This window comes from Mustela putorius, unplaced genomic scaffold, assembly GCF_011764305.1.
Source record: "Mustela putorius furo isolate JIRA1106 unplaced genomic scaffold, ASM1176430v1.1 tig00003898_pilon_pilon_pilon, whole genome shotgun sequence".
Lineage (NCBI taxonomy): Eukaryota > Metazoa > Chordata > Mammalia > Carnivora > Mustelidae > Mustela > Mustela putorius.
This window is the reverse complement of record NW_025422047.1, coordinates 14,975,470-15,002,067: the sequence shown is the minus strand read 5'-3', so window position 1 is coordinate 15,002,067 and position 26,598 is coordinate 14,975,470. Positions and strand designations below refer to the sequence as shown.

At 36.5% G+C, this 26,598-nt stretch overlaps 1 protein-coding gene across 5 annotated transcripts in view; it reads left to right on the top strand.

The window, feature by feature from the left end:
* The window catches only part of CEP152 (centrosomal protein 152), a 96,694-nt gene that overhangs the window by 30,600 nt on the left and 39,496 nt on the right, over window positions 1–26,598 (top strand). For 4 of the 5 annotated variants that reach the window (XM_013055515.2, XM_004751343.3, XM_004751342.3 and 1 more), the window contains exons 12-13: window positions 765–928; window positions 23,622–23,826. In XM_013055515.2, the coding sequence (XP_012910969.1) occupies window positions 765–928; window positions 23,622–23,826 (369 nt within the window). The remainder of the gene's footprint in view (window positions 1–764; window positions 929–23,621; window positions 23,827–26,598) is intronic. The other variant, XM_013055514.2, reaches the window with a different exon arrangement.

Below are 26,598 nucleotides of genomic sequence, written 5' to 3'. Positions count from 1 at the left end.
TTTTCTGAACCTTGGATTTCTCTGTAAAAGAGGTAGTTGGACCATCTCCAGACCAGACACTGAGAGTTGTTCGCAGTCTAACCCACACAGTTAGGTAGTCAAGCCCTGCAGAGCCAGGGCACCGCGCCCCCACGCCCAGGCTGCCGGTAGCCTCCTTCACGTGGCGTGTCCTTTCATTTATGGGTGTATCCCGGAGATAAGTACATGTACAGGTGTGGGGGACCTGCAGTTTCGCTGCAGCTCTCTCCCCTCCTCCTCCAGCGCTACTTACATTTTCCGCTGGAGGACGAGTTCCAGTATTACCTCTACTGGAAAGACACATTCTGCCTTTTCCCACCGGCAGACTAAAGTACAACACGTTCTTGGCAAACCAGTCCACTCTGTCCTCTAGAATGCCAAAAAGTGCTGCCGTCAATTTCTCAGCTCAAGGGACACTTTTTGTGGAGGACAGAACGTAAGTGAGGGAGGTAGGAGAAGCTCCTTACATTTGCTTTCTCCTTCATTTATTCATTTGTTCATACAGTTTACTTAAACTGATGTGTGCTGGCCTTTCTAAAGTCATATATCTCTCTCTGTGTATATATACCTCTAAAGTTATTAATGTATATATTAGTTGTACACCTGTGTTCATAGCAGCATTATTTTAAAGTTATTTTTAATGTATGTGAAGAAGCATTTCTGCTGATTAAAATGAATTTCGAAGCATAGATGAATGACTGATTCTTTCATATAAGAAAATAATTTTCAATAATTTTATGTTTCAGGAAGAATTAGCAGAACTGAAAGATGAAATTTCTCTCTATGAATCTGCTGCAAAATTAGGAATACTTCCAAGTGACTCAGAAGGAGAATTAAATATAGAACTCACTGAATCATATGTGGATTTGGGTATTAAAAGAGTCAACTGGAAAAAATCCAAAGTGAAGAGGTATTAAGAAAATCATTTACTATAGAAGAACCTACATTAATAGTACTGATGATACATGTAAATAAGTGACACCAGGCATGACCTGATGAGTTGACTAGGGGCCTTGAATAAGGGACAGAAGTTTTTAGTTATTTCTAATGAAGTGTAAATGTCTGAAATCAAAATGAACGAAACCCCAGTTATTGATATTGTACTATCTTTGGTACCGGTAGGCACATCAGTTTCAATAAGGTAAAAATGATGAAGTTACAGTTAAAATATACAGAGTAAATTCTATGACTGTGGTTATATATCTTTTATTATTAAGGCAAGGACATATTATTTTTATTCACTCTGTGTTGAAGTCGGGTTCATGGCATTTATCAATGTATCAATGGCATGTGAGAAAACAAGCATTACTTTTTCATAGGCTCTTTCCTGTGACCTTACTTTTAACATAGAGATTCTGTCTTTTATTCCACTGTTTAACACAGATACTTCAGCAATCTCATGAAAGGGAGGGCCTTATCATCCCTTGCAGGGAGTGAGGTGGTAGAAGAGGGAACACATTTTGGTGCCATTAAATACTTAGTAGATGAATGGGCAGGATGTACACGCTTGAGGCACTCGCAGTCTGGAAGATGCTACCCAAGGCTCTGGGAGTGGAGTTCGGAAGATGAGGATGAAGGTCTCCCTTCCGGCAGGGAGTTTGCATTTGCCTGGGCAGGGAGAGGGAGACCTACTTGTGAGCAGCTGAGTGCTGCATGCTGCACGTTATCCCTGATGAACGAAGAAGCGTTTATCCAGTCATTCCTTCTGCTGGTGTGGGAGACAGATGAAGAATGGGTGTGTGGCAAGGATGGCATGTAGGCCAAGGAGAGCCTTTCTTGAATGCATTCATATGCCACACACCCACGGGCCAGTCGGTAGTTTCAGACTGAGTTTACCATCATCGTTGTTCCAGGAGAGTGTTGATTACCTGTCGTATTTCAGGTATCCTGCAACTAAATACAAGTGTATGAATCTCCTGAAGGTTTTGCTCTACAGTAGGTTTTAGAAGTGAGGTGTTTTAATTCCGTGATTCTATTTTCAAAACAGTAAGAGGACATTGAGAAAATTGAAATCTAAAGTGATTGGGTAATACTGTGAAACAAAGTGTTTATTCAGTTCAGTAAGGCTCCATTTATCTGGAGGGTTGGTCTTTCGGGACGTCTGTTTTGACAGATGACAGCTACAACCCAGCAGGAAGCTAGAACACAAATAGCACAACTAGCATGGGCACTGTGTTTAAGCAGGAGTCTCCTGCAGGCTCTTACCCAGGGTCTTACTGACTTAGATTTGTGTGTATCCCGTGAATTCTCTGAGTTCCTGGCTGTGCAGTAGCTGGGGCAGAGATTTGGGAGAGGTAATGCCAGCGTTTGAGTCTGCTAGCTCAGCTTTAGCAGGGAGAGAACTATGAGAACCACAGCTGTAATCTCCCTCAAAATGACCATGGTCATACTCCTGAGTTTTGAAGAAAGCCATCATCTTTGGTTAGTTAAAGCAAAAAAAGATTGCATGCATTATATTTTTTAGACAGATGTATATAAAATTTTGAAGTTAAAAGGTAGTTATCTGGAAAATTTACTGCTGTGAATGCTTTATTTCCTGTTCATGCCGGGTTAGTTCTAAATGACTGGTGGAAGGAGCATGGTTTTTAGACCCAGATTTTGTTTTGATTTGCAGTTTCGCCATTCATCACTAGCTTTGTGATCCTGGGCAAGTTTCTTGGTTTTCTGAGCCTGTTTTCTCATCAGGCTTTTTCTATTAAGTAGATTATAGGTGTCCTTTGGGGTTAAAATGAGGATTAAAATATAAAGGACCTCATAGAATATGTTCTTGCACATATTAGGCATTTATTTTTAATTAAAAAAAATTATTAGTGACTGTGCAAGCAGTGGGGGAAGGGTCAGAGGGAGAGAGAGGATCTCAAACAGACTCCCCACTGAGCATGGAGCCCAATGCAGCTGGACCCCAGGACCCTGAGATAATGACTGGAGCCAAAATCAAGAGTTGGATGCCTAACCGACTGAGCCCCCAGGTGCCCCACACATATCAGATATTTAATTGTTGATAGCTATTGCTATTATTATTTAGTAGATCATTAGCTAAAATATACCATTGATACAGTTTTCATATTCTCTTTTAATTCAACATATACTTTGTAAAAGGTTTCTGATCCTCATCTCAACCTTGGGGCAACATCAGATCTGTATCTTCATTTTAGGGTTGGGAAAACTGGAGCTGAAAGGGTTGAACTCTTTTGCCCAAGAAGAGAGACCATTAGCAGAGAACCAGTCCTGGAGCCCAAAACTTCACTGTCCTATAATCTGTTGGTTTTATTTACATGACAATCAAGTCTTTTTACTTTCAACTTCATTCTTCCTTATGCCTTGTATTTTAGAGCATTAAAGATTTAGCTCATCTCAAAGATTTTTCTCCAGGTTGTTGTTTTTGTTTTTGTTTTTGTTTTAATTTATTTTCTATTTTTTGTTAACATATAATGTATTATTTGTTTCAGGGGTACAGGTCTGTGATTCATCAGTCTTGCACAATTCACAGCACTCACCGTAGCACATACCCTCCCGTGTCCATCACCTAACCACCCCATCCCTCCTACTCACCTCCCCTCCAGCAACCCTCAGTTTGTTTCCTGAGATTGAGAGTCTCTTATGGTTTGTCTTCCTCTCTGGTTTTATCTTGTTTCATTGTTTCCTCTCTTCCCCTATGATCCTCTGCCTTGTTTCTCAAATTCCACATATCAGCAAGATCATATGGTAATTGTCTTTCTCTGACTGACTTATTTCACTTAGCATAATACCCTTTAGATCCATCCATGTCATTGCAAATGGCAAGATTGCATTTTTTTTTTTGATGGCTGCACAATATTCTACTATATATATGTGCCATATCTTTATCCATTCATCTATTGATGGGCATCTAGGTTCTTTCCATATTTTGGCTATTGTGGACATTGCTGCTATAAACATTGGGGTGCAGGTGCCCCTTTAGATCACTACATTTGTATCGTTGAGGTAAATACACAGTAGTGCAATTGTTGGGTCGTAGGGTAGCTCTATTTTCAACTTTTTGAGGAACCTCCATACTGTTTTCCGGAGTGGCTTGCACCAGCTTTCATTCTCATCCAGGTTGTTATTTTAATTTGAGCTATAATTAGCCTGGGAATTTGGAAAATAATACATAGATGTTATATACAAATAAATATATTTTATTTTTTCAAGTAGACTTGTTTCATCATGATATCTGCTAAAAATGTATTCTTCTTCTGCCCTTTGTATTTAATTAGTACTCATAGCCAAAATCCTACAGTAATATAAAGCATAATCCTGTGAATATCCAACCTGAGACATCCTATCACTATTTCAGTAAAAGAATTTCTGCCTCATTCAGCTAAGAAAATGGAGAATAACTCAACACAGAATGAGTGGTCATTGAGATTCAGCTAGAAGACATCCTCTGAATCACAGGATTAGTGAAAAAAGGTTTAGTTTGTAGTCATCCCACCCACCAGCAGTTTAATAGATAGAGTTCAGCTTTGAGGCAAAAGTAAAAATATTTATTTGTAGATCAAAAATATTTATTGTAGGAGAAAAGAGATTTGTACTTTTTCTCTGCTGGATTGTGATTCTTAGAACAAGAGGAAGCCACAGTTTTCCCAGTGTTGAATTTTGGTTCTTTGTTGACTTGAGCTGCTTTCAAATCACTGACCCAAATATTAGCGGCTCCAAGCTTTTATTCTCAACTACCACCTCTCTCAAGCTACTGCCTAGTAAATTTTAAGGGTTTAGGCTCAGTGTTCTATTTCACATTCATGGAATTTGAGTAGCTAAATCTGCATGCAGCTTGCAGACAGCTTCCCCTCTCCCTTATTATAGTTGGCTGCGAAGCTCAAATAATAAACATTTAACAAGTGGAATGCCTTTACCCTTTGGTGTTCTCAGCAGGCTTCATAAGGGACTACAGTTTATTTGGACTTAGGGGAACTGACTTCCACAGGGCTCAGCAGGACTGGTCACCACTGCTGACTTTTTCCCTTTTGGGAAAGAAGAGAAAATTATTTTAGCAAGCACTTCCTCTGCTCTCTGACTTGGCTCCCTCTAGGAGTACATGATGTGCTATTTCAGTGGTCAGCATTCAGTAAGAAAAGAAATTAGGGGTGCCTAATTTGTTAGTTGAGCAAAATAAGCCTTCTGCTAAAAGTTTTCCTGATCTTACAGCTCAGGAAGATGCATTGTAATAGATTTTATATTTTTTATATAATTCTATTTTTGTGAATTATATTTTCATCTTCTACTACTATTTCTGTATAAATAGAAGTGGTTTAAGTAGATGAGATCTACACAGACCTATTTATATCATATCGATGTCCTATACAGGTGTTGTGTATATTGGTAAATATGTAGTATATTATAAGAAACTCCTTTTATAATATAGTGTCTAAGAAATCCTAATATTTTGTTCTCCTTTTCCCTCTGTCTCTCTGTATATATGTGTGTGTACACATAATATATATGTATATATTTCATTTGGAATCATCTGAAACTGAAGAACAGTAAAAATTAAACTCGAGATACTATTATTTATTTCTCTTTTTAGAACTACCTTTTAGTTTTTTAGAATAGTTTCAGACTACCAGAAAAATTAATACAGAGTTTCCCTATACGCTGCACCCATTTTCCTCTGCTCAAGTCTTGCACCAGCCTGGAACCTTTGTTACAGTTAATGAATTAATATTGACACATTATTAACTAATGCCCATAGTTTATTTAGATGTCCTCAGTTTTTGCCTGGTGTCCTTTTTCTTTTCTAGAATTACACCCAGTATACCATATTACATTTAGGAGTTATGTTTCCTTAGGTTCCTCTTAACTTTCCATGTTTTTGATGACCTTGACAATTTGAGAAGTACCAGTTAAGTTATTTGGTAGGAAGCCCCTCTTGGAATTTGATGTTTCTTCTATGATTGTATTTTTTTCATGGGTTTTGTGGAGGAAGACCATAGTAATGAGATGCCATTTTCTTCACATCATATTAAGGGTGCATACCCTTACTTCTCTTAAAAAGTAACATTTTCCTTTATTATGAAAAAATTAGAAAATATTTTTAAGAAAATTGAAGAAAGTTAGAAGCAACATCATCTTCCTTTACTTCCCACAAAGAAAACCACTTTTAACATTTTGGTGTATAATTTCCACATTGTCTGTTTTGTATATTTCTGAAAGATAAAATAATGCTGAATATATTGTTTGATAATGTGTTTTTTAAATTAATATATTCTGAGATCTATAGATGACAATAAATATTTTTGTATGTATTTACGGATGGATATGTGGATGAAGGAACTATAGTAATACACTTTTTAAAATAAATAATGCAGTATTATTATCACAGGCATCTTTGTAGTCATGTCTTCAGGCACATCTTTATTTTTTTAAGATGTGGGTGAATATCTCACCCACATCTTAAAGAAATCAGTACCTTAAAAAATTTCTTAAAAGAAGTACCCCTTGGATATGCCAAGAGGTGTGCACATATTTGAGGTTTTTGATACATACTTCAAGCAGCTCTGTAGTTTCATTATTACCCACATCGTGTGGCAATACCTGTTTCTGTGTATCCTAGCCAGTGCTGAGTTTTCGTGTTTAAACTTTTTATGCAGTTAGATCCATCATTTTCTACATGTATGATTTCTTGATGGTGTTTTTCTAGTAAGCTGTATAGTTTTATTTTACTTTTTAAACCTTTTAAAATTGAGAAAAGTGCATGAAACATAAGTGTACAGCTTAACTCATTTTAAAGTGAATGCCCATGAAACCACCACCCAGAAGTAAACATTGCCAGCAGCTATTCATATGCCTCTTTCCAGTCATAACCTTGAAGTTAACAACTATCCTAACTGCGGTGTAACAATTGTTTTCTGTTTTTTTTTTTTTGTTATCTCATAAGACCTAATTATTCCTACCTAAACACTATAGGTTAGGTTTGCCTTTATATAATGTAACTCATACGTTAGATGTTATTTTTTTCTACTATAATTTTATTGAACTGTATTTAAAACACCATAAAACTCACCCATTTGAAGTTTACGGTCCAGTGGTGTTTTGTATATTGAGAGTGGTGCAACCAGTACCACAACCCAATTTAGAACATTTCAACATCCCAAAAAAGAAACCCTATGCCTACATTCCTCATGCATTCCTCATTACCCCTTCTTGTCCTCACAGCTCCAAGCAATCACTAATCTACCGTCTACCTATGGATTTGCCTATTCTGTACTTTTCACATGAATGGAATTGTATAGTATGTGGTATTTTGTAACTGACTTCTTTCACTTAGCATAATGCTTTTAAGGTTCATCCGTGTTGCTGTATCAGTGCTTCATTCCCTTTTGTAGCCAAATAAAATATTCCATTGTGTGAATATATACCACCTTGACTTAGTCATGCATCTACTAATAGACACTTATTTGAGTTGTTTCTACTTTTTGGCTATTATGAATAATGCTAGTAGGAATATTTATGCACAAATTTGTGCGGATATATGTTTTTATTTCTCTTAGATACACAGTTGACCCTTGGTCAGTGCACACGTTAGGGGCGCTGACCTGCTGTGTGGTTGAGAATCTGCATATGACTTTGACTTTTCAAAAACTTAACTGTTAATAGCCTGCTATTTTTTTTTAAAGATCTCATCCATTTATTTGACAGAGATCACAAGTAGGCAGAGAGGCAGGCAGAGAGAGAGAGGGGGAAGCAGGCTCCCTGCCGAGCAGAGAGCCCAATGCGGGGCTCAATCCCAGCATCCTGAGATCATGATTTGAGCCGAAGGCAGAGGCTTTAACCCGCTGAGCCACCCAGGTGCCCCTAATAGCCTGCTATTGACCAGAAACCTTACCAATAACACAAGCTGTTAATTAACACATATTTTGCATGTTATGTATATTGTATATTTTATTCTTACATTAAAGTAAGCTAGAGAAAAGAAAATGTTGAGACAATCATAAGAGAAAATACATTTATGATACTGTATTGTATTTAAAAAAACATCTACGTATAAGTGGACCTGTGCAGTTCAAACCCATATTACTCAAGGGCAGCTGTTTATCTGGGAGGGGAATTGCTGGGTAATGTGGTAGTTCTATGTTTAGCATTTCAAAAAATGGTCCTACTGTTTTCCAAAGTGGCGAAACCATTTTATGTTCCCACCAGCGATGTATGAGGGGTTCCAGTATTTTTATATCCTTGCCAATACTTGCTATTTGGTTTTGATTTTCTAATGATGTAGTTTTATTTATTGGTTAATTATGTTGAACATCTTTTGCTGAGTTTATTGACCATTTGTATATCTTCTTCAGAGAGATCTCTTTGAATCTTTTGCCCATTTTAAATTGGGTTGTCCTTTTATTGGTTTTGAGAGTTCTTTATATATTCTGAATACAAGTTCATTGTCAGATATATGATTTGCAAGTATTTTCTCCTGTGGGTTGTTTTTTCACTTTGATGGCATCCTTTGAAGCACAAGTCTTTATTTTTATGAAGTCCAGCTTAACGTATTTTTTCTTTGGTTGCTTGTGCTTTTGACTTTCTAAGAAACCATTCTCTAATCCCAGATCCTGAAGATTTTTTTTTTTAATTTTTAATTTTTATAAACATATAATATATTTTTATTCCCAGGGGTACAGGTCTGTGAATCGCCAGGTTTACACACTTCACAGCACTCACCAAAGCACATACCCTCCCCAATGTCCATAACCCCACCCCCCTTCTCCCAACCCCCCTCCCCGCAGCAACCCTCAGTTTGTTTTGTGAGATTAAGAGTCACTTATGGTTTGTCTCCCTCCCAATCCCATCTTGTTTCATTTATTCTTCTCCTACCCCCTTAAGCCCCCATGTTGCATCACCACTTCCTCATATCAGGGAGATCATATGACAGTTGTCTTTCTCCGCTTGACTTATTTCGCTAAGCATGATACCCTCTAGTTCCATCCACGTTGTCGCAAATGGCAAGAATTCATTTCTTTTGATGGCTGCAAAGTATTCCATTGTGTATATATACCACATCTTCTTGATCCATTCATCTGTTGATGGACATCTAGGTTCTTTCCATAGTTTGGCTATTGTAGACATGGCTGCTATAAACATCCGGGTGCACATGACTCTTTGGATCACTACGTTTGTATCTTTAAGGTAAATACCCAGTAGTGCAATTGCTGGGTCATAGGGCAGTTCTATTTTCAACATTTTGAGGAACCTCCATGCTGTTTTCCAGAGTGGTTTCACCAGCTTGCATTCCCACCAACAGTGTAGGAGGGTTCCCCTTTCTCCGCATCCTCGCCAGCATCTGTCGTTTCCTGACTTGTTGATTTTAGCCATTCTGACCGGTGTGAGGTGATACCTCATTGTGGTTTTGATTTGTATTTCCCTGATGCCGAGTAACATGGAAGACTTTTTCATGTGTCTGTTGGCCATCTGGATGTCTTCTTTGCAGAAATGTCTGTTCATGTCCTCTGCCCATTTGTTGATTGGATTATTTGTTCTTTGGGTGTTGAGTTTGCTAAGTTCTTTATAGATTCTGGACACTAGTCCTTTATCTGATATGTCGTTTGCAAATATCTTCTCCCATTCTGTCAGTTGTTTTTTGATTTTGTGAACTGTTTCCTTTGCTGTGCAAAAGCTTTTGATCTTGGTGAAATCCCAATAGTTCATTTTTGCCCTTGCTTCCCTTGCCTTTGGTGATGTTCCTAGGAAGATGTTGCTGCGGCTGAGGTCGAAGAGGTTGCTGCCTGTGTTCTCCTCAAGGATTTTGATGGATTCCTTTCTCACATTGAGATCCTGAAGATTTATACCTATATTTTCTCTCTAAGAGTTTTATCTCTTACATTAGGTCTTGGATTCATTTTAAATTAATTTTTACTATATGATGTGATATAGAATTTCATTCTTTTGTATGTGAATATCTGGTTGTCCCAGTACCAGAATTTGTTTTTACATCCTTGTCAAAAATCAGTTGACTCTAAATATGAGGGTTTACTTCTGGACTCTCACTTCTATTTCATTGATCTATATGCCTGTCCTTATGCCAGTGCCAAACAGTCTTGCTTTGTTAACTTTTGAAATTGTAATGTCTAAATCTTTCAACTTTGTCTTCTATTTCAATATTTCCTGGGCTATCCTGGATCGCTTATATTTCCATAGAAGTTTTTGGATCAATTCCTGTACAGTAACCAGCTGGGATTTTTATTGAGGTTTGCATGTAGTCTGTATATCAGTTTAGGGGAGTATTGCAATACTGGGTTCTGATTCCTGAACACAGGAGGTCTTTCCATTTATTTAGGTCTTCCTTAATTTCTTTGAGTGTACTACTCATGTATTTTGTATTTTTTGTGGTTTTTGGTGTCCTAGTCATATACTTATGTTAAATTCACTCCTCGGTGTTTCATTCTCTTGGCTATTCTTTTTGCTGGATTGTTTTCTTAATTTTATTTTCGGGTGGTTAATTCCTAGTGTAGAGAGATACAATTGATTTTAAGTATATTGATATTGTATCCTGACACATTGTTAAACTTGTTAATTTAGTTCAAATAGTTTTTTTAGTGGATTTCTTAGGATATTTTAGGTATAGGGTCATGTCACCTGAAAATAGAGATCATTTTGTCTGTCTTTCCAATCTGGATGCCTTTATTTTTTCCCTAATTGCTCCAGCTAGAATTTCTAGTACAAGGTTAAATAGAAGTGGTAAAAACTGATATTCTTGTTTTGCTCCTCATCTTACAGGGAAGCATTTGGTCATTCTCCATTAAGCATGAGTGCTAGCTGTGTGTTTTTCATATATATAGGTGTTCTTCAGACATTTTGTTGTGAGACTCCTGGTGTAGCATGTAACTGTAGCTCATTCATTTGCATATATAAATATTTAATGTATATCTTTATTTGTATGAATATTCCAGCTTATTTTCCATTCTACTAACCATAGATTTTTAATGTTCCTTCCTAGTGCAATGTGCATACATTTCTGTTGGGTATATACTTAGAGGTGAAATTGCTTGTGGTTTGTGTATTTCAAACTTTAAAGAGGTCATGCCAACCTGTTTTCCATAGTGGTTGTGCTGATTTACCTTTACATGAGAAGTGTATGAAATTCTTAATTGCTCTCTTTGCTGACACTTGATATTTTAAGTTGTTTACTTTAAGCCATTTAATGTGTTGTGATACTCTGTTATGGTTTTCCACATAATCCATTATCCTGGATTACTAATGAGATTGAGCTCCATTGAGAAAAACTGTTTATTGGCTTTGTATGCATGTGTGCTTGTGTGTGTGTGTGTGTGTGTGTGTGTGTGTGTGTGTGTGTGACTTGCTCATGTCCCTCCTCAGTTTTTAAATGACTTTGTGTTTGCGTATGCATGTGTTCTGTTGAAATGTAGCAGTTTTTTCTTTTGTTAATATCTGTTCCAGATAGGAGTTCTTTGACAGTAATGTGTATTGTAAATATCATCTCACTTTTTAACCTTTTAATTTGTCTTTTGATGAATGGAAATTTTTTAACTGTAGTCAAATTTGTCAATCATGGTTAGTGCTTTTTATGTTTCCTTTAAGAAATCTTTCCTGTGGGGGGCACCTGGGTGGCTCAGTTGGTTAAGTGGCAAACTCTTGGTTTTGGCTCAGGTCATGATCTCAGGGTCCTGGTACTTGGGGCTCTGCACTCAGTGGGGAGTTGACTCAAGGATCCTTTCTCTCCCTCTGTCCCTCCCCTTGCTCATGCACTCGTGTGCCTTCTCTCTAAAATAAATCAATCTTAAAAAACAAACAAAAACTAAACCTTTCCTATTATTCTGTGCTGCCTTCTAAAAGCTTTAATACGTTGCCTTGTACTTGAGTTTTACCATCTCTCTGGAATTGCTTTTTTGTTAGGGTTTTTCTGATGGGTCTTGCTTGTTTACATGTGCAAATGAACTTTATAATTAACTTGTTCTACTCCTGGAAAAAATCCTGAGAATACAATAGAATACAATCCTAATTTTTATTAGGATCACATTAAACATATGCATTGACTCTCTCCCAGTTCTTAGGGAGAATTGATATTATTATGATGTTGAATTTTTTTATCTAAGAATATAGTATGCCTTTTAATTTGCTTAAATCTATTTTTGTTTTCTCAAGAGTGTTTTGGAATTTTTTATATTTAGGTTTTTGCACAAATCTTGTAAAATTGATGCTTAGATATTTTTGCAATAGTAAGTAGGGTATTCATTTCTATTATTTCTTCTTGAATAATGTTTGTACATATGATTTCTATATTTTTTGTTATAACCTGTTACGTTTTAATTCTCTTACTGTTTGTAGTAATTTTTCCATTATATTTTAGGTTTTACTAGATAGGATTATATCATTTGCTAGTGGAGATAATTGTAGCTTTTTTGTTTCAGTTATGCTCCAAATTGTTTTCTCTTTAAGGTTACATTAGAGTCCTTCTATTTTATTACGATATTGATAGTGTGAATGCTGTTTTTCGAAGTGATCATACTATTTCGCATTACCAGAAGAAATGTCTGAGGTTTCAGTTGTTATACATTTTTGTTAAAACTTAGTGGTATTAATCTTTTTAAATTTGTAGTGTGTGTAGTGGTAATCTTACTGTGGTTTAATTTTTATTTACCTAATGACCCATGATCTAAGCATCTTTTTTTTTGGATTGATTGATTGATTGATTGGAGAGAGAGCAAGAGAACATGTGCACGAGGGAGGGGAGGGGCAGGGGCGAGAGAATTTTAAGCAGGTTCAGGGCCAGGGTGGAAGGAGCTGACACTGGGCTTAATTTCACAACTCTGAAATCATGACCTGAGCCGAAATCAGCAGTTGGACACCGAACTGATTGAGCCACCTAGATGCCCCTCAGCATCTTTTGATGTGCTTCTCTCCCCCCCCCTTTTTTTTTTCTGATGTGCTTATTTGCCATTTATATATGTCATTTTGTCTTTATTCCAGGGTACATGCCCTTTCTCTGATATGTATGTTGTGAATATTTTCTTCTGCTCTGGTTTTCCTTATCAAGTTCTTAATGTATCTTTTGAAGAGCAAGAGCTTAAGTTTTTATGAATTCATATTGATCAGTTATCTCTTTTAAAAGAGTTCATCGTTTTTTGTTCTAATGTACCTGTGTCACAGAAATTTTCTTAGGACTTTAGAAATTTGATAGTTTTACCTCTTATATTTATATCTATGGTCCATTATAAATTAGTTTTTTAGTATGATATGAGGTAAATGTAAATGTACAGAATAGGCAAATCCCTAAGTAGAAGGTCCATTAGTGATTGCTTGGAGCTGTGAGGACAAGCAGGGGTAATGAGAAATGTATGAGGAATGTAGGTATAGGATTTCTTTTTTGGGATGTTGAAATGTTCTAAATTAGGTTGTGGTACTGGTTGCACCACTCTTAAATTTTTTCATATCAATATCCAGTTGATCTAATACCATTTGTCAGAAAAACTTCTCTTTCCTCATTGAATTGCCTTAGTATCTTTGTTGATAATTAATTGACCATTTATGGCCCGTTTCTGTACTTTCCATTCTGTTCCCCTACGCTTTTGGTTAATAACAGTCTTGATACTGTAGCTTTACAGTAAAGTGTTGAAATGTTTTGGACAAGTCCTTCAACTTTATTTTCAAAATTGTTTTGAATATATTCTAAGTTCTTTGCATTACAAAATGAATTTAATGATTAGCTAGTCAATATCTACAACATAGTCTACTGGACTTTTAATTGGGATTATGTTGAATCTGTAGACAAATTTGGAGAGAATCGACACCTTAAGAAATTGCTATTTGTCAGTTATACCTAAATAAAGCTGGAGGAAGAAAAAAAATGAGTCCTCCAATTTCAGAACATACATGTTGTACCTCTCTCTTTATTTATGTCTTCTTTAGTTTCTCTCCAGTAATGTTTTGTAGTGTTTTTTTTTTTTAAGATTTTATTTATTTATTTATTTGACAGAGACAGAGATCACAAGTGGGCAGAGGGGCAGGCAGAGAGAGAGGAAACAGGCTCCCTGATGAACAGAGAGAGCCCAATGTGGGACTTGATCCCAGGACCCTGAGATCATGACCTGAGCCGAAGGCAGAGGCTTAACCCACTAAGCCACCCACTAAGTTTTTCATAGATGACATTTTCTGTTAAATTGGATAATTTCCCTTAGCATTTCTTCTAAGCTTCCTTAGATGATGTCCTTTTATTTCCTGATTATAGAATTCTGGGCCAATTGTTCTTTTATTTCAGCATTTTAAAGATATGTTCTTGCACTGTCTCTGACCTTGGTTTCTGAAGAGAAATCTGTTGTTATTTGGACCATTATCTTGTGTATAATGTGTTGTTTTACTTTTGTTGTTTTCAAGATTTTTTTCTCCTTTTCACACTTTGATTATGATGTGTCTTAAGTGTGTGTGTGTGTGTGTTTTAGTTCATTTGGGGTTCACCAAGTTTATGGAAAATGTAAATTTCTTGTGTCTTTTACCAGACTCCTGGAATGTTGACCATTATTCAAGTATCTTTTCTGTCCCTGCTTCTTCTCTCCTACTCTAGGTCTCTAATTATACAACTTAAATTTTTTTTTTTTTAAAGATTTTATTTATTTATTTGACAGAGAGAAATCACAAGTAGACGGAGAGGCAGGCAGAGAGAGGAGGAAGCAGGCTCCCCGCCAGAGCAGAGAGCCCAATGTGGGACTCGATCCCAGGACCCTGAGATCATGACCTGAGCCGAAGGCAGCGGCTTAGCCCACTGAGCCACCCAGGCGCCCCACAACTTAAATTTTTTTATATTGTCCCACGGTTCCTGAGACACTTCATTTTTTTCCAATTTTTTTTTTCTGTTTCATTTTGAATAATTTCTGTTGAGCTATATTTAAGTTTACTCACTCTTTGTTCTGTTATCTGAGTTTTATTAAACTTGTCCAGTGAGGAATTTTTTTTTCTTTTAACTTTTAAATACTGTATTTTTCTGTTTTTTCCTTTTTTTCCTCTTTTTCAAAGATTTTATTTATTTGACACAGAGAGATCACAAGTAGGCAAAGAGGCAGGCCGAGAGAAAGGGGGAAGCAGGCTCCCCACTGAGCACAGAGCCCAATGCGGGACTCGATCCCAGGACCCCGAGATCATGACCTGAGCCGAAGGCAGAGGCTTTAACCCACTGAGCCACCCAGGCGCCCTGTCAAATACTGTATTTTTCAATGATAACATTTCTTTTTGGTTCCTTTATAGTTTTTATTTGCTGAGAATTCCTATCTTTTCATCCGTTTTAAATATGTTTCCCTTTATTTCATAGGACAGAGACATAATAGGTGCTTTAAACTTTGAAAACTCTTTGTGATAGCTCCAGCATTTTCATCATCTGTAGATTTTTTTTTCTTGCAGATTGGTCCATTTTCTTCGTTAGTTGCATGTCGAGTAATTTTAGATTATGATCAGGCACACCTTGTTGTATTGTGCTTTGCAGATACTGTATTTTCTTTACAGATTGGCAACCCTGCATCAAGCAATTCTATTGATGCCATTTTGCCAACACTGTTTGGTTATCTCAGATCTCATGTCTCTATGTCACATTTTGGTAATTCTTACTATATTTCAAACTTTCTTATTATATTTGTTATGGTCATCTGTGATCTATGATTACAACTTGCTAAAACTCAGACAATGGTCATCATGTTTTAGCAAGAAAGTATTTTTTAAGTAAAGTTTGTATATTGTTTTTTAGATATAATGGTATTACTCACTTAGTCGACTTCATTTGAGTCACTTTACTGCATTGTTTGCTTTACTGTGGTGGTCTGCAACCAAATCTGTGATATCACCTGGGAATGCCTATATTAGACGTTCAGATTTTTAAGTTGTGTAAAACTTGTATGGAGTTTCAAATCTCAGTTTATTTGTGTAAGCCTTTGCCACATTGATCTGAATCTGTCTTTATATGCATAGCTCAAAAGTTAGTCATTGTGAGATTTGTGTGTGTGGTTTACATTTCAATTAAATTCTCCAAATATCTACTCTGCAGGTTCGTGAGTCTGTTCTGTGCATGCATAGCTCAGGGCTTAGACTGAGGCGTGTATACATTTATGCACAGAATTTATGACTCCTTTCGCTGGTTCTCTCCTCTCCAGGAGTCTTCCTGCACTCTCTCTTTATCTTGGTTTTTAGCAATTTGATGTTAATATAACTTACAGTGGTTTTTTTCATTTTCTGCTTGAGATTCATTGAGCTTGTAGATTTTAATAGGGTTTTAATTTTCATCAAATAGAGTTTTGGTCATTAAAAAAATATTGGGTTGTGCCTGGGTGGCTCAGTCCTTCGGCTTAAGTCATGATCCCAGGGTTCTGGGATTGAGCCCTTTGTTGGGCTACCTGCTCAGTCAGGAGTCTGCTTCCCCCTCTCCCCTCCCCCTCTCCTACTTGTGCTTATTTTCTCTCTCTGAAATAAGTAAAATCTTTAAAAGAATAAACAAATTTTTTTTTGGTCCCCTTCCCCTCTCCTCTTCTGGGATTTCAGTTACAATGGGGTTAGAAAACTTAACATGCTTAGTATATTTCTCTTTTAGTCTTCTTTTTCTCTGTGTTTAATTTTATAGGGTTCTATTGTTATGTCTCTATGTCTGCTGATCTTTTCTGCATTAATAATTAATGTTAATTAAATAAGCTGTTAATCTCATCCAGGGTATTTTTCATTTCAGATGTTGTAATTTTTCATCAAAGTTTGGTTTGGGTCATTTTAATATCCTTTATTTCTCATTGTGTTCGTGTTGTTTCTCTTACCTTAACATATGAAATATAATTAGTTCTACTGCCAGCATTATTGCTGGGTCAGTTTCTATTGACTGATTTTTCTCCTGGTTGTGGTTTTTATTTTCTTTCCCTACTTGCATGCCTGGTAAATTTTGATTGGATGCTGAACATTTTGAATTTTATGTTTGAGATGTTAATCTTGTTTAATTTAAAAAATATTGTTATTCTTTTTCTTTGGCACACTTAAGTTTCCTGGAATCCATTTGGTCCTTTTAAGGCTTCTTTATAGGTTTTTGTTAGGTCAGATTTAGAGCAGTCTTTATTTAATCTGGGCCTAATTTGGCCCCATTACTAAGGCAGTATTTGATATTTTGTGAATTGGGTCTTTCCACTATGGTTCTTTGGAACCTGCAGTGTTCCCAGCCCTATTTCTTTGCTGTGACTCTTTCCCTGGCCTTGCAGTAATATTCTCACATGGATATACAGATCTCTAGAGCTCTTTCTGTAGTTACCTTTCCCATTGTATTTCCCTCATCAAATTCTAGCCATTTTAGGTGTAGGGTTAGGTTGTGTACCTGAGACCTTTCTTGTTTCTTGAGAAAGGCTTGTACCGCTATATATTTTCCTCTCAGGACTGCCTTTGTTGTGTCCCACAGGTTTTGAACCGTTGTATTTTCATTATCATTTGTTTCCATGATTTTTTTCAATTCTTCTTTAATTTCCCGGTTGACCCATTCATTCTTTAGAAGGATACTGTTTAGTCTCCATGTATTTGGGTTCTTTCCAAACTTCCTTTTGTGGTTGAGTTCTAGCTTTAGAGCATTGTGGTCTGAAAATATGCAGGGAATGATCCCAATCTTTTGATACCGGTTGAGTCCTGATTTAGGACCGAGGATGTGATCTATTCTGGAGAATGTTCCATGTGCACTAGAGAAGAATGTGTATTCTGTTGCTTTGGGATGAAATATTCTGAATATATCTGTGATGTCCATCTGGTCCAGTGTGTCATTTAAGGCCTTTATTTCCTTGCTGATCTTTTGCTTGGATGACCTGTCCATTTCAGTGAGGGGAGTGTTAAAGTCCCCTACTATCATTGTATTATTGTTGATGTGTTTCTTTGATTTTGTTATTAATTGGTTTATATAGTTGGCTGCTCCCACATTGGGGGCATAGATATTTAAAATTGTTAAATCTTCTTGTTGGACAGACCCTTTGAGTATGATATAGTGTCCTTCCTCATCTCTTATTATAGTCTTTGGCTTAAAATCTAATTGATCTGATATAAGGATTGCCACTCCTGCTTTCTTCTGATGTCCATTAGCATGGTAAATTCTTTTCCACCCCCTCACTTTAAATCTGGAGGTGTCTTCGGGCTTAAAAAAATGTGTTTCTTGGAGGCAACATATAGATGGGTTTTGTTTTTTTTATCCATTCTGATACCCTGTGTCTTTTGACAGGGGCATTTAGCCCATTCACATTCAGGGTAACTATTGAGAGATATGAATTTAGTGCCATTGTATTGCCTGTAAGGTGACTGTTACTGTATATGGTCTCTGTTCCTTTCTGATCTACCACTTGTAGGCTCTCTCTTTGCTTAGAGGACCCCTTTCAATATTTCCTGTAGAGCTGGTTTGGTATTTGCAAATTCTTTCAGTTGTTGTTTGTCCTGGAAGCTTTTAATCTCTCCTTCTATTTTCAATGATAGCCTAGCTGGATATAGTATTCTTGGCTGCATGTTTTTCTCGTTTAGTGCTCTGAAAATATCATGCCAGCTCTTTCTGGCCTGCCAGGTCTCTGTGGATAAGTCAGCTGCCAATCTAATATTTTTACCATTGTATGTTACAGACTTCTTTTCCCGGGGCTGCTTTCAGGATTTTCTCTTTGTCATTGAGACTTGTAAATTTTACTATTAGGTGACGGGGTGTGGTCCTATTCTTATTGATTTTGAGGGGCATTCTCTGAACCTCCTGAATTTTGATGCTTGTTCCCTTTGCCATATTGGGGAAATTCTCCCCAATAATTCTCTCCAGTATACCTTCTGCTCCCCTCTCACTTTCTTCTTCTTCTGGAATCCCAATTATTCTAATGTTGTTTTCGTCTTATGGTGTCACTTATCTCTCGAATTCTCCCCTCGTGGTCCAGTAGCTGTTTGTCCCTCTTTTGCTCAGCTTCTTTATTCTCTGTCATTTGGTCTTCTATATCACTAATTCTTTCTTCTGCCTCATTTATCCTAGCAGTTAGAGCCTCCATTTTTTATTGCACCTCATTAATAGCTTTTTTGATTTCACCTTGGTTAGATTTTAGTTCTTTTATTTCTCCAGAAAGGGCTTTTATATCTCTCGAGAGGGTTTCTCTAATATCTTCCATGCCTTTTTCGAGCCCGGCTAGAACCTTGAGAATTGTCATTCTGAACTCTAGATCTGACATATTACCGATGTCTGTATTGATTAGGTCCCTAGCCTTCGGTACTGCCTCTTGTTCTTTTTTTTGTGTTGAATTTTTACGTCTTGTCATTTTGTCCAGATAAGAGTAAATGAAGGGGCAAGTAAAATACTAAAAGGGTGGCAACAACCCCAGGAAAATATGCTTTAACCAAATTAGAAGAGATCCAAAATCGTGAGTGGGGAGAAAGGGGATAAAAAGAGGTTCAAAAAGGAAGAAAGAAAAAAAAAAACAAAAAGAAAAGAAAAAGAAAAAAAAAGAAAAGAAAAGAATTTTTTAAAAAAGAAAACACCTAAGAAAAATGTAAAAAAATATATATATATATTAGATAAACTAGTAAAAAATCGTTAAAAAAGAAAAAGGTAACAGTTAAAAAAAAAATTTTACCCGAAGGCGAGAAAAAAAAAAAATGAAAAAGAAAAAATTAAATTAACTGCAAGACTAAAAAAAATCACAGGAAAAAAGCCATGAGTTCTGTCACCTAAAGGAGCTGGAGAAAGAACAAGAAAGAAACCCTAAGCCCAGCAGGAGAAGAGAAATCATAAAGATCAGAGCAGAAATCAATGAAATAGAAACCAAAAAAAACAATAGAACAAATTAACGAAACTAGGAGCTGGTTCTTTGAAAGAATTAATAAAATTGATAAACCCCTGGCCCGACTTATCAAAAAGAAAAGAGAAAGGACCCACATAAATAAAATCATGAATGAAAGAGGAGAGATCACAACTAACACCAAAGAAATACAAACTATTATAAGAACATACTATGAGCAACTCTACGGCAATAAATTTGACAATCTGGAAGAAATGGATGCATTCCTAGAAACATATAAACTACCGCAACTGAACCAGGAAGAAATAGAAAGCCTGAACAGACCCATAACCAGTAAGGAGATAGAAACAGTCATTAAAAATCTCCAAACAAACAAAAGCCCAGGGCCAGACGGCTTCCCGGGGGAATTCTACCAAACATTTAAAGAAGAACTAATTCCTATTCTCCTGAAACTGTTCCAAAAAATAGAAATGGAAGGAAAACTTCCAAACTCATTTTATGAGGCCAGCATCACCTTGATCCCAAAACCAGACAAGGATCCCACCAAAAAAGAGAGCTATAGACCGATATCCTTGATGAACACAGATGCGAAAATACTCAACAAAATACTAGCCAATAGGATTCAACAGTACATTAAAAAGATTATTCACCACGACCAAGTGGGATTTATTCCAGGGCTGCAAGGTTGGTTCAACATCCGCAAATCAGTCAATGTGATACAACACATCAATAAAAGAAAGAACAAGAACCATATGATACTCTCAATAGATGCTGAAAAAGCATTTGACAAAGTACAACATCCCTTCCTGATCAAAACTCTTCAAAGTGTAGGGATAGAGGGCACATACCTCAATATCATCAAAGCCATCTATGAAAAACCCACCGCAAATATCATTCTCAATGGAGAAAAACTGAAAGCTTTTCCGCTAAGGTCAGGAACACGGCAGGGATGTCCATTATCACCACTGCTATTCAACATAGTACTAGAGGTCCTAGCCTCAGCAATCAGACAACAAAAGGAAATTAAAGGCATCCAAATCGGCAAAGAAGAAGTCAAATTATCACTCTTCGCAGATGATATGATACTATATGTGGAAAACCCAAAAGACTCCACTCCAAAACTGCTAGAACTTATACAGGAATTCAGTAAAGTGTCAGGATATAAAATCAATGCACAGAAATCAGTTGCATTTCTCTACACCAACAGCAAGACAGAAGAAAGAGATATTAAGGAGTCAATCCCATTTACAATTGCATCCAAAACCATAAGATACCTAGGAATAAACCTAACCAAAGAGACACAGAATCTATACTCAGAAAACTATAAAGTACTCATGAAAGAAATTGAGGAAGACACAAAGAAATGGAAAAATGTTCCATGCTCCTGGATTGGAAGAATAAATATTGTGAAAATGTCTATGCTACCTAAAGCAATCTACACATTTAATGCAATTCCTATCAAAGTACCATCCATTTTTTCAAAGAAATGGAACAAATAATCCTAAAATTTATATGGAACCAGGAAAGACCTCGAATAGCCAAAGGGATATTGAAAAAGAAAGCCAACGTTGGTGGCATCACAATTCCGGACTTCAAGCTCTATTACAAAGCTGTCATCATCAAGACAGCATGGTACTGGCACAAAAACAGACACATAGATCAATGGAACAGAATAGAGAGCCCAGAAATAGACCCTCAAATCTATGGTCAACTAATCTTCGACAAAGCAGGAAAGAATGTCCAATGGAAAAAAGACAGCCTTTTCAATAAATGGTGCTGGGAAAATTGGACAGCCACATGCAGAAAAATGAAATTGGACCATTTCCTTACACCACACACAAAAATAGACTCAAAATGGATGAAGGACCTCAATGTACGAAAGGAATCCATCAAAATCCTTGAGGAGAACACGGGCAGCAACCTCTTCGACCTCTGCCACAGCAACATCTTCCTAGGAACAACGCAAAAGGCAAGGGAAGCAAGGGAAAAAATGAACTACTGGGATTTCATCAAGATCAAAAGCTTTTGCACAGCAAAGGAAACAGTTAACAAAATCAAAAGACAACTGACAGAATGGGAGAAGATATTTGCAAACGACATATCAGATAAAGGACTAGTGTCCAGAATCTATAAAGAACTTAGCAAACTCAATACCCAAAGAACAAATAATCCAATCAAGAAATGGGCAGAAGACATGAACAGACATTTCTGCAAAGAAGACATCCAGATGGCGAACAGACACATGAAAAAGTGCTCCATATCACTCGGCATCAGGGAAATACAAATCAAAACCACAATGAGATATCACCTCACACCAGTCAGAATGGCTAAAATCAACAAGTCAGGAAATGACAGATGCTGGCGAGGATGCGGAGAAAGGGGAACCCTCCTACACTGTTGGTGGGAATGCAAGCTGGTGAAACCACTCTGGAAAACAGCATGGAGGTTCCTCAAAATGTTGAAAATAGAACTGCCCTATGACCCAGCAATTGCACTATTGGGTATTTACCCTAAAGATACAAATGTAGTGATCCAAAGGGACACATGCACCCGAATGTTTATAGCAGCAATGTCCACAATAGCCAAACTATGGAAAGAACCTAGATGTCCATCAACAGATGAATGGATCAAGAAGATGTGGTATATATACACAATGGAATACTATGCAGCCATCAAAAGAAATGAAATCTTGCCATTTGCAACAACATGGATGGAACTAGAGGGTATCATGCTTAGCGAAATAAGTCAAGCAGAGAAAGACAACTATCATATGATCTCCCTGATATGAGGAAGTGGTGATGCAACATGGAGGCTTAAGTGGGTAGAAGAAGAATAAATGAAACAAGATGGGATTGGGAGGGAGACAAACCATAAGTGACTCTTAATCTCACAAAACAAACTGAGGGTTGCCGGGGGGAGGGGGTTTGGGAGAAGGGGGTGGGATTATGGACATTGGGGAGGGTATGTGATTTGGTGAGTGCTGTGAAGTGTGTAAACCTGGTGATTCACAGACCTGTACCCCTGGGGATAAAAATATATGTTTTTAAAAAATAAAAAATTAAAAAAAAAAAAATTCTAGCCATTTTGTCCTTCCCAAACTGAACTCTGCAACTTGGTAAGATTACTAGGCTGCCTTTTGCTTTTCTCTCCCTGTGCTGCAGGCTGGAAACTTCCTGGGGAGAAAACAGGAATGAGCATAGATAGGGCTCACTTTGTTTTCCTTTCCTGAGGGCTCATTATGCTGTGCTGTCTGTTGTCTAATGATTGAAAATGATCATTTCATGTATTTTAATTGGTTTTCTTGTTTTTTAAGGCAAGAAGAGAAATTCGGTACTATTAATCTATTACAGCATGGCGCAGATTTCTCCTTCTCATTCCGGTTTTGAAATTTATTGAAACTAAATTTGGAATTAAATTAGCATGGCTTTTATTTTTGTTATTTTTGCCCCAGTTGCTCAGATAACCACCCAGATTTGTGTATTAATAAAAGAGATACAGAAATTGTTAGGATTACTAGTTTCTTTCTTTTTTCACTGCCTCCTTTATTTTTGTGTTGTTTCTCTTCGATTCATACAGGGCATGTATATAAAGCATGCAACTTAACCAAAAGCAAAAAAAGCATGCCATACCGAAGTTCACATGGTTCAACTCTTTAAAGTGAGGCAGGTGGTCTAAGCATAATCATAGTCTTATCAATAGACTTCTATATGTGGGGACATAGTGAGGGTTATATGGTTGTGTATGAAAGAACTTAAAATTGTTTTTGAAATACTAGTGTATAGTTGTATACATGGTCACAAAACGTGGTCTCAACTGCAGTCAGTTATTTTCAAGGACTAACCATGCTTGATTTGTTACTTGCTTTAATATTAAATGTGATAATTTCTCTATTAGCAGTATACAGCAAGAAGAGCCAAAGGATGAACTTTCCAAAGATGAGGTCATTCTGAAGCTGAAAGCGGAAGTGCAGCGTTTGCTGGGAAGCAACTCTGTGAAGCGTCACCTGGTGTCTCAGTTACAAAATGATCTCAGAGACTGTCGCAAGAAAATTGAAGGTTTCCAACAAGCAGAGAAAGATGAGAAAAACATCATAGTTGAGGTTTGTAGAATTTGTCGTCAAAAACCTATTTTTAAAAAGTTAAATAACGAAAATGTTTACAGTTTTCACATTTAAATCAAACCTTTGTCTTCCAGGGTTTCATTTGACATTATTTAGAAGTAAAGTATAAAGAAGGGAATGCCACATAAAATATTATATTTTCTAGTTCCTCCTGGCAAATTTGTGGTAAAAGAATTTTACCTAATTAGCATCTCATTTGAGATGGTAAAATTCTTTTACCACAAATCCAAGGAAACAGTCTATGTAACAAATTACCTGTATTTCCTCAAGATTGGCTTGTATCAGTGATGTTGCTGTGACCTTAAGTTCTTCATAGCTAGATCTTTCAGCATTTTGTCCATAAGAATTCTCTGGTCCGTGCTCCTGTAATCCTCATTCTACATAAGAAAATTAATTATGTAGTGGTGGTGGTATAAGTGGGATCCGCACAGAAACCAGTTAAGTCAGAATCATTGAATCCACTTTTATATCCTTTAGTTAGTGTCCTCACTTTACAGATGAGGAAAATGAAGCTGGAGGAAGTAGTAATTTAACCAATGGGTATTTTTTTAGATGAACACTCAAGTTCACAGTCATCTGATTAGCCCATGGTCACCTTCAAACTATACCTTTACTTATTTCCCACATTTCTAATGAGCTTTCTACTTAGTCTGTAACATTAGAAAGCAGGGTTGGGGGATATATGGAGTAAGAGCAAATTCTTCAGCTTAAGGTGTTTTTTTGTTTGTTTATTTTTGGTTTTTGTTTTTGGTAAAGCTATTCTGTGCAAGGTCTTGTGGGGTGCAGTGAAAAGAAACAATTGAAGGAATTTAGAATCTAGAACTACACTATCCTAATAGCAGTATAATGGAACCACCTATGTAATTTAAAATCTTCTAGTAATCCCATTAAAGTAAAAGTAATGGTGAAATTAATTTTAAGAATATATTTTATTCGACCCAATATATTAAAAATACTATCTTCTCAGTATGTAATCAATATAGAATTATTAATTAGATGATTTACATTTTCTATGTTTATGCCAAGTCCTTGAAATCTAACATGTATTATCTACTTATAGCACATTTCAATTTGGACAAGACACATTTCTTTCTTGATAATTTTTTATTTAATTTCAATTTAATTAACATATGCTATATTATTATTTTCAGAGGTAGAATTTAGTGATTCATCCACATCATTGCAAATGGCAAGATTTCATTCTTTTGATGGCTAATATTCCATTGTGTGTGTGTGTTTGTGGTTTGTGTACCACATCTTTATCCATTCATCTGTCAATGGACATTTTTCAAGTGCTCTATAGCCATATGAGATTAGTGGCTACCATATTCAACAGTACAGGTCTGTAAGGAGATGGATGTGTATGACTTTGTGTAGTAAGGATGATGCTAGTTGCTAAGTGCTCTGAGATGGAATAACTAACCAGGCATGTTTGTAGTGAGGTCTTTAAGGAGAAAATGTTTGCTCTCTCTCCTGAAGGATAAATGCAGGAGAGAAAGTAGGAAGAAACATTTCAGCAGTGAGCAGAAGTATATGAGAGGTTGTAGCAAATAAGCTGATATAAGTAGGGAGTAGGGTATGTGACTGAAAGTCTATACTGTATAAACTCAATCTTTCTGGAATCTTTGAAGCCACAAGTATATAGATATTATATCAGTTTTTAGAATAATATTAAATCCTGACATTAATATTATAATGTTGAGTTTCTCTGCTTGCTGTAAGGATGTTAAGAGAGAGAACATGTCAATTTAAACTTCCTCAGATATTGGGACGCCTGGGTGGCTCAGTTGGTTAAACTTCCTCAGATATCTTTCTAAAGAGAATTAGGTCATCAAAATCCTTTCTTAAAGTTTTTCTAAGTATTGAGAAGGCAAGCAAGAATATGTACTATGTAATCTTACTTAGCATGTTTCCTTTATGAACATTTAAAAGTCTTACTATTTTTACTGCTTTATAACCTTGTAGTATATTTTATGTTTGCTCATAATTGTTCTGTTTATACAGAACAATTACAGATTATCACAAAGAGTCTGTTGTTTTTGCTTTCATGTCATTTGACTGTTCCAACAGTGCTGCTCTCTGACATTTCCAGGATCATAAGTGATGAAGGTTAGTAGCTTGTCCACATGCAGCACTATGCACTGATTGGGAGTGGACCAAATCCTCTGCTGTTCATTCTAATTGAACAACTGGGCCATTAAGGTAGAATGTAGTAAAGTTCTTCAGAAGATCAGTCTAGCAGTCAGGACCCATATCCACATGGAACTTTTTGTTAGCATAATAATAAAACACAGAGGCCTTTCTATACTGACATTCAGTAGAGATCATTACCTAACTACGAGTTGTGGTTAAAGCCGTTAAAGCCATACTCTGATTCCAAGGTACTTGATAGACAGTGTTCAATAGCTCAGAAGATCCCTAGCTAGAATCTTTTTAGACATAGAAATTAGGAAGACAATGTGAGAATTGGTGTATTACATGTCTTATTTTCTTGAAGGTAATGTCTTTAGTATTCCAACTTTAGAAAGAAGTTTCATTGTGACACTCAAGTGGTGGTTTTCTCTTTAAAGATTTTCATTTCATAAGTATCTAGTGTCTGTCTGCTTGCAGTGTGATAATATGTCAAAACTGAGTGTCATAGCTAGCCATGGAAATTGTTTTCCCATATATCAGTATGATGTTATTTTCAATCATTTCATCTCATAGGAATAAAAACTCACCAATGGGGAAGGAAGCACAAATGAATATCAT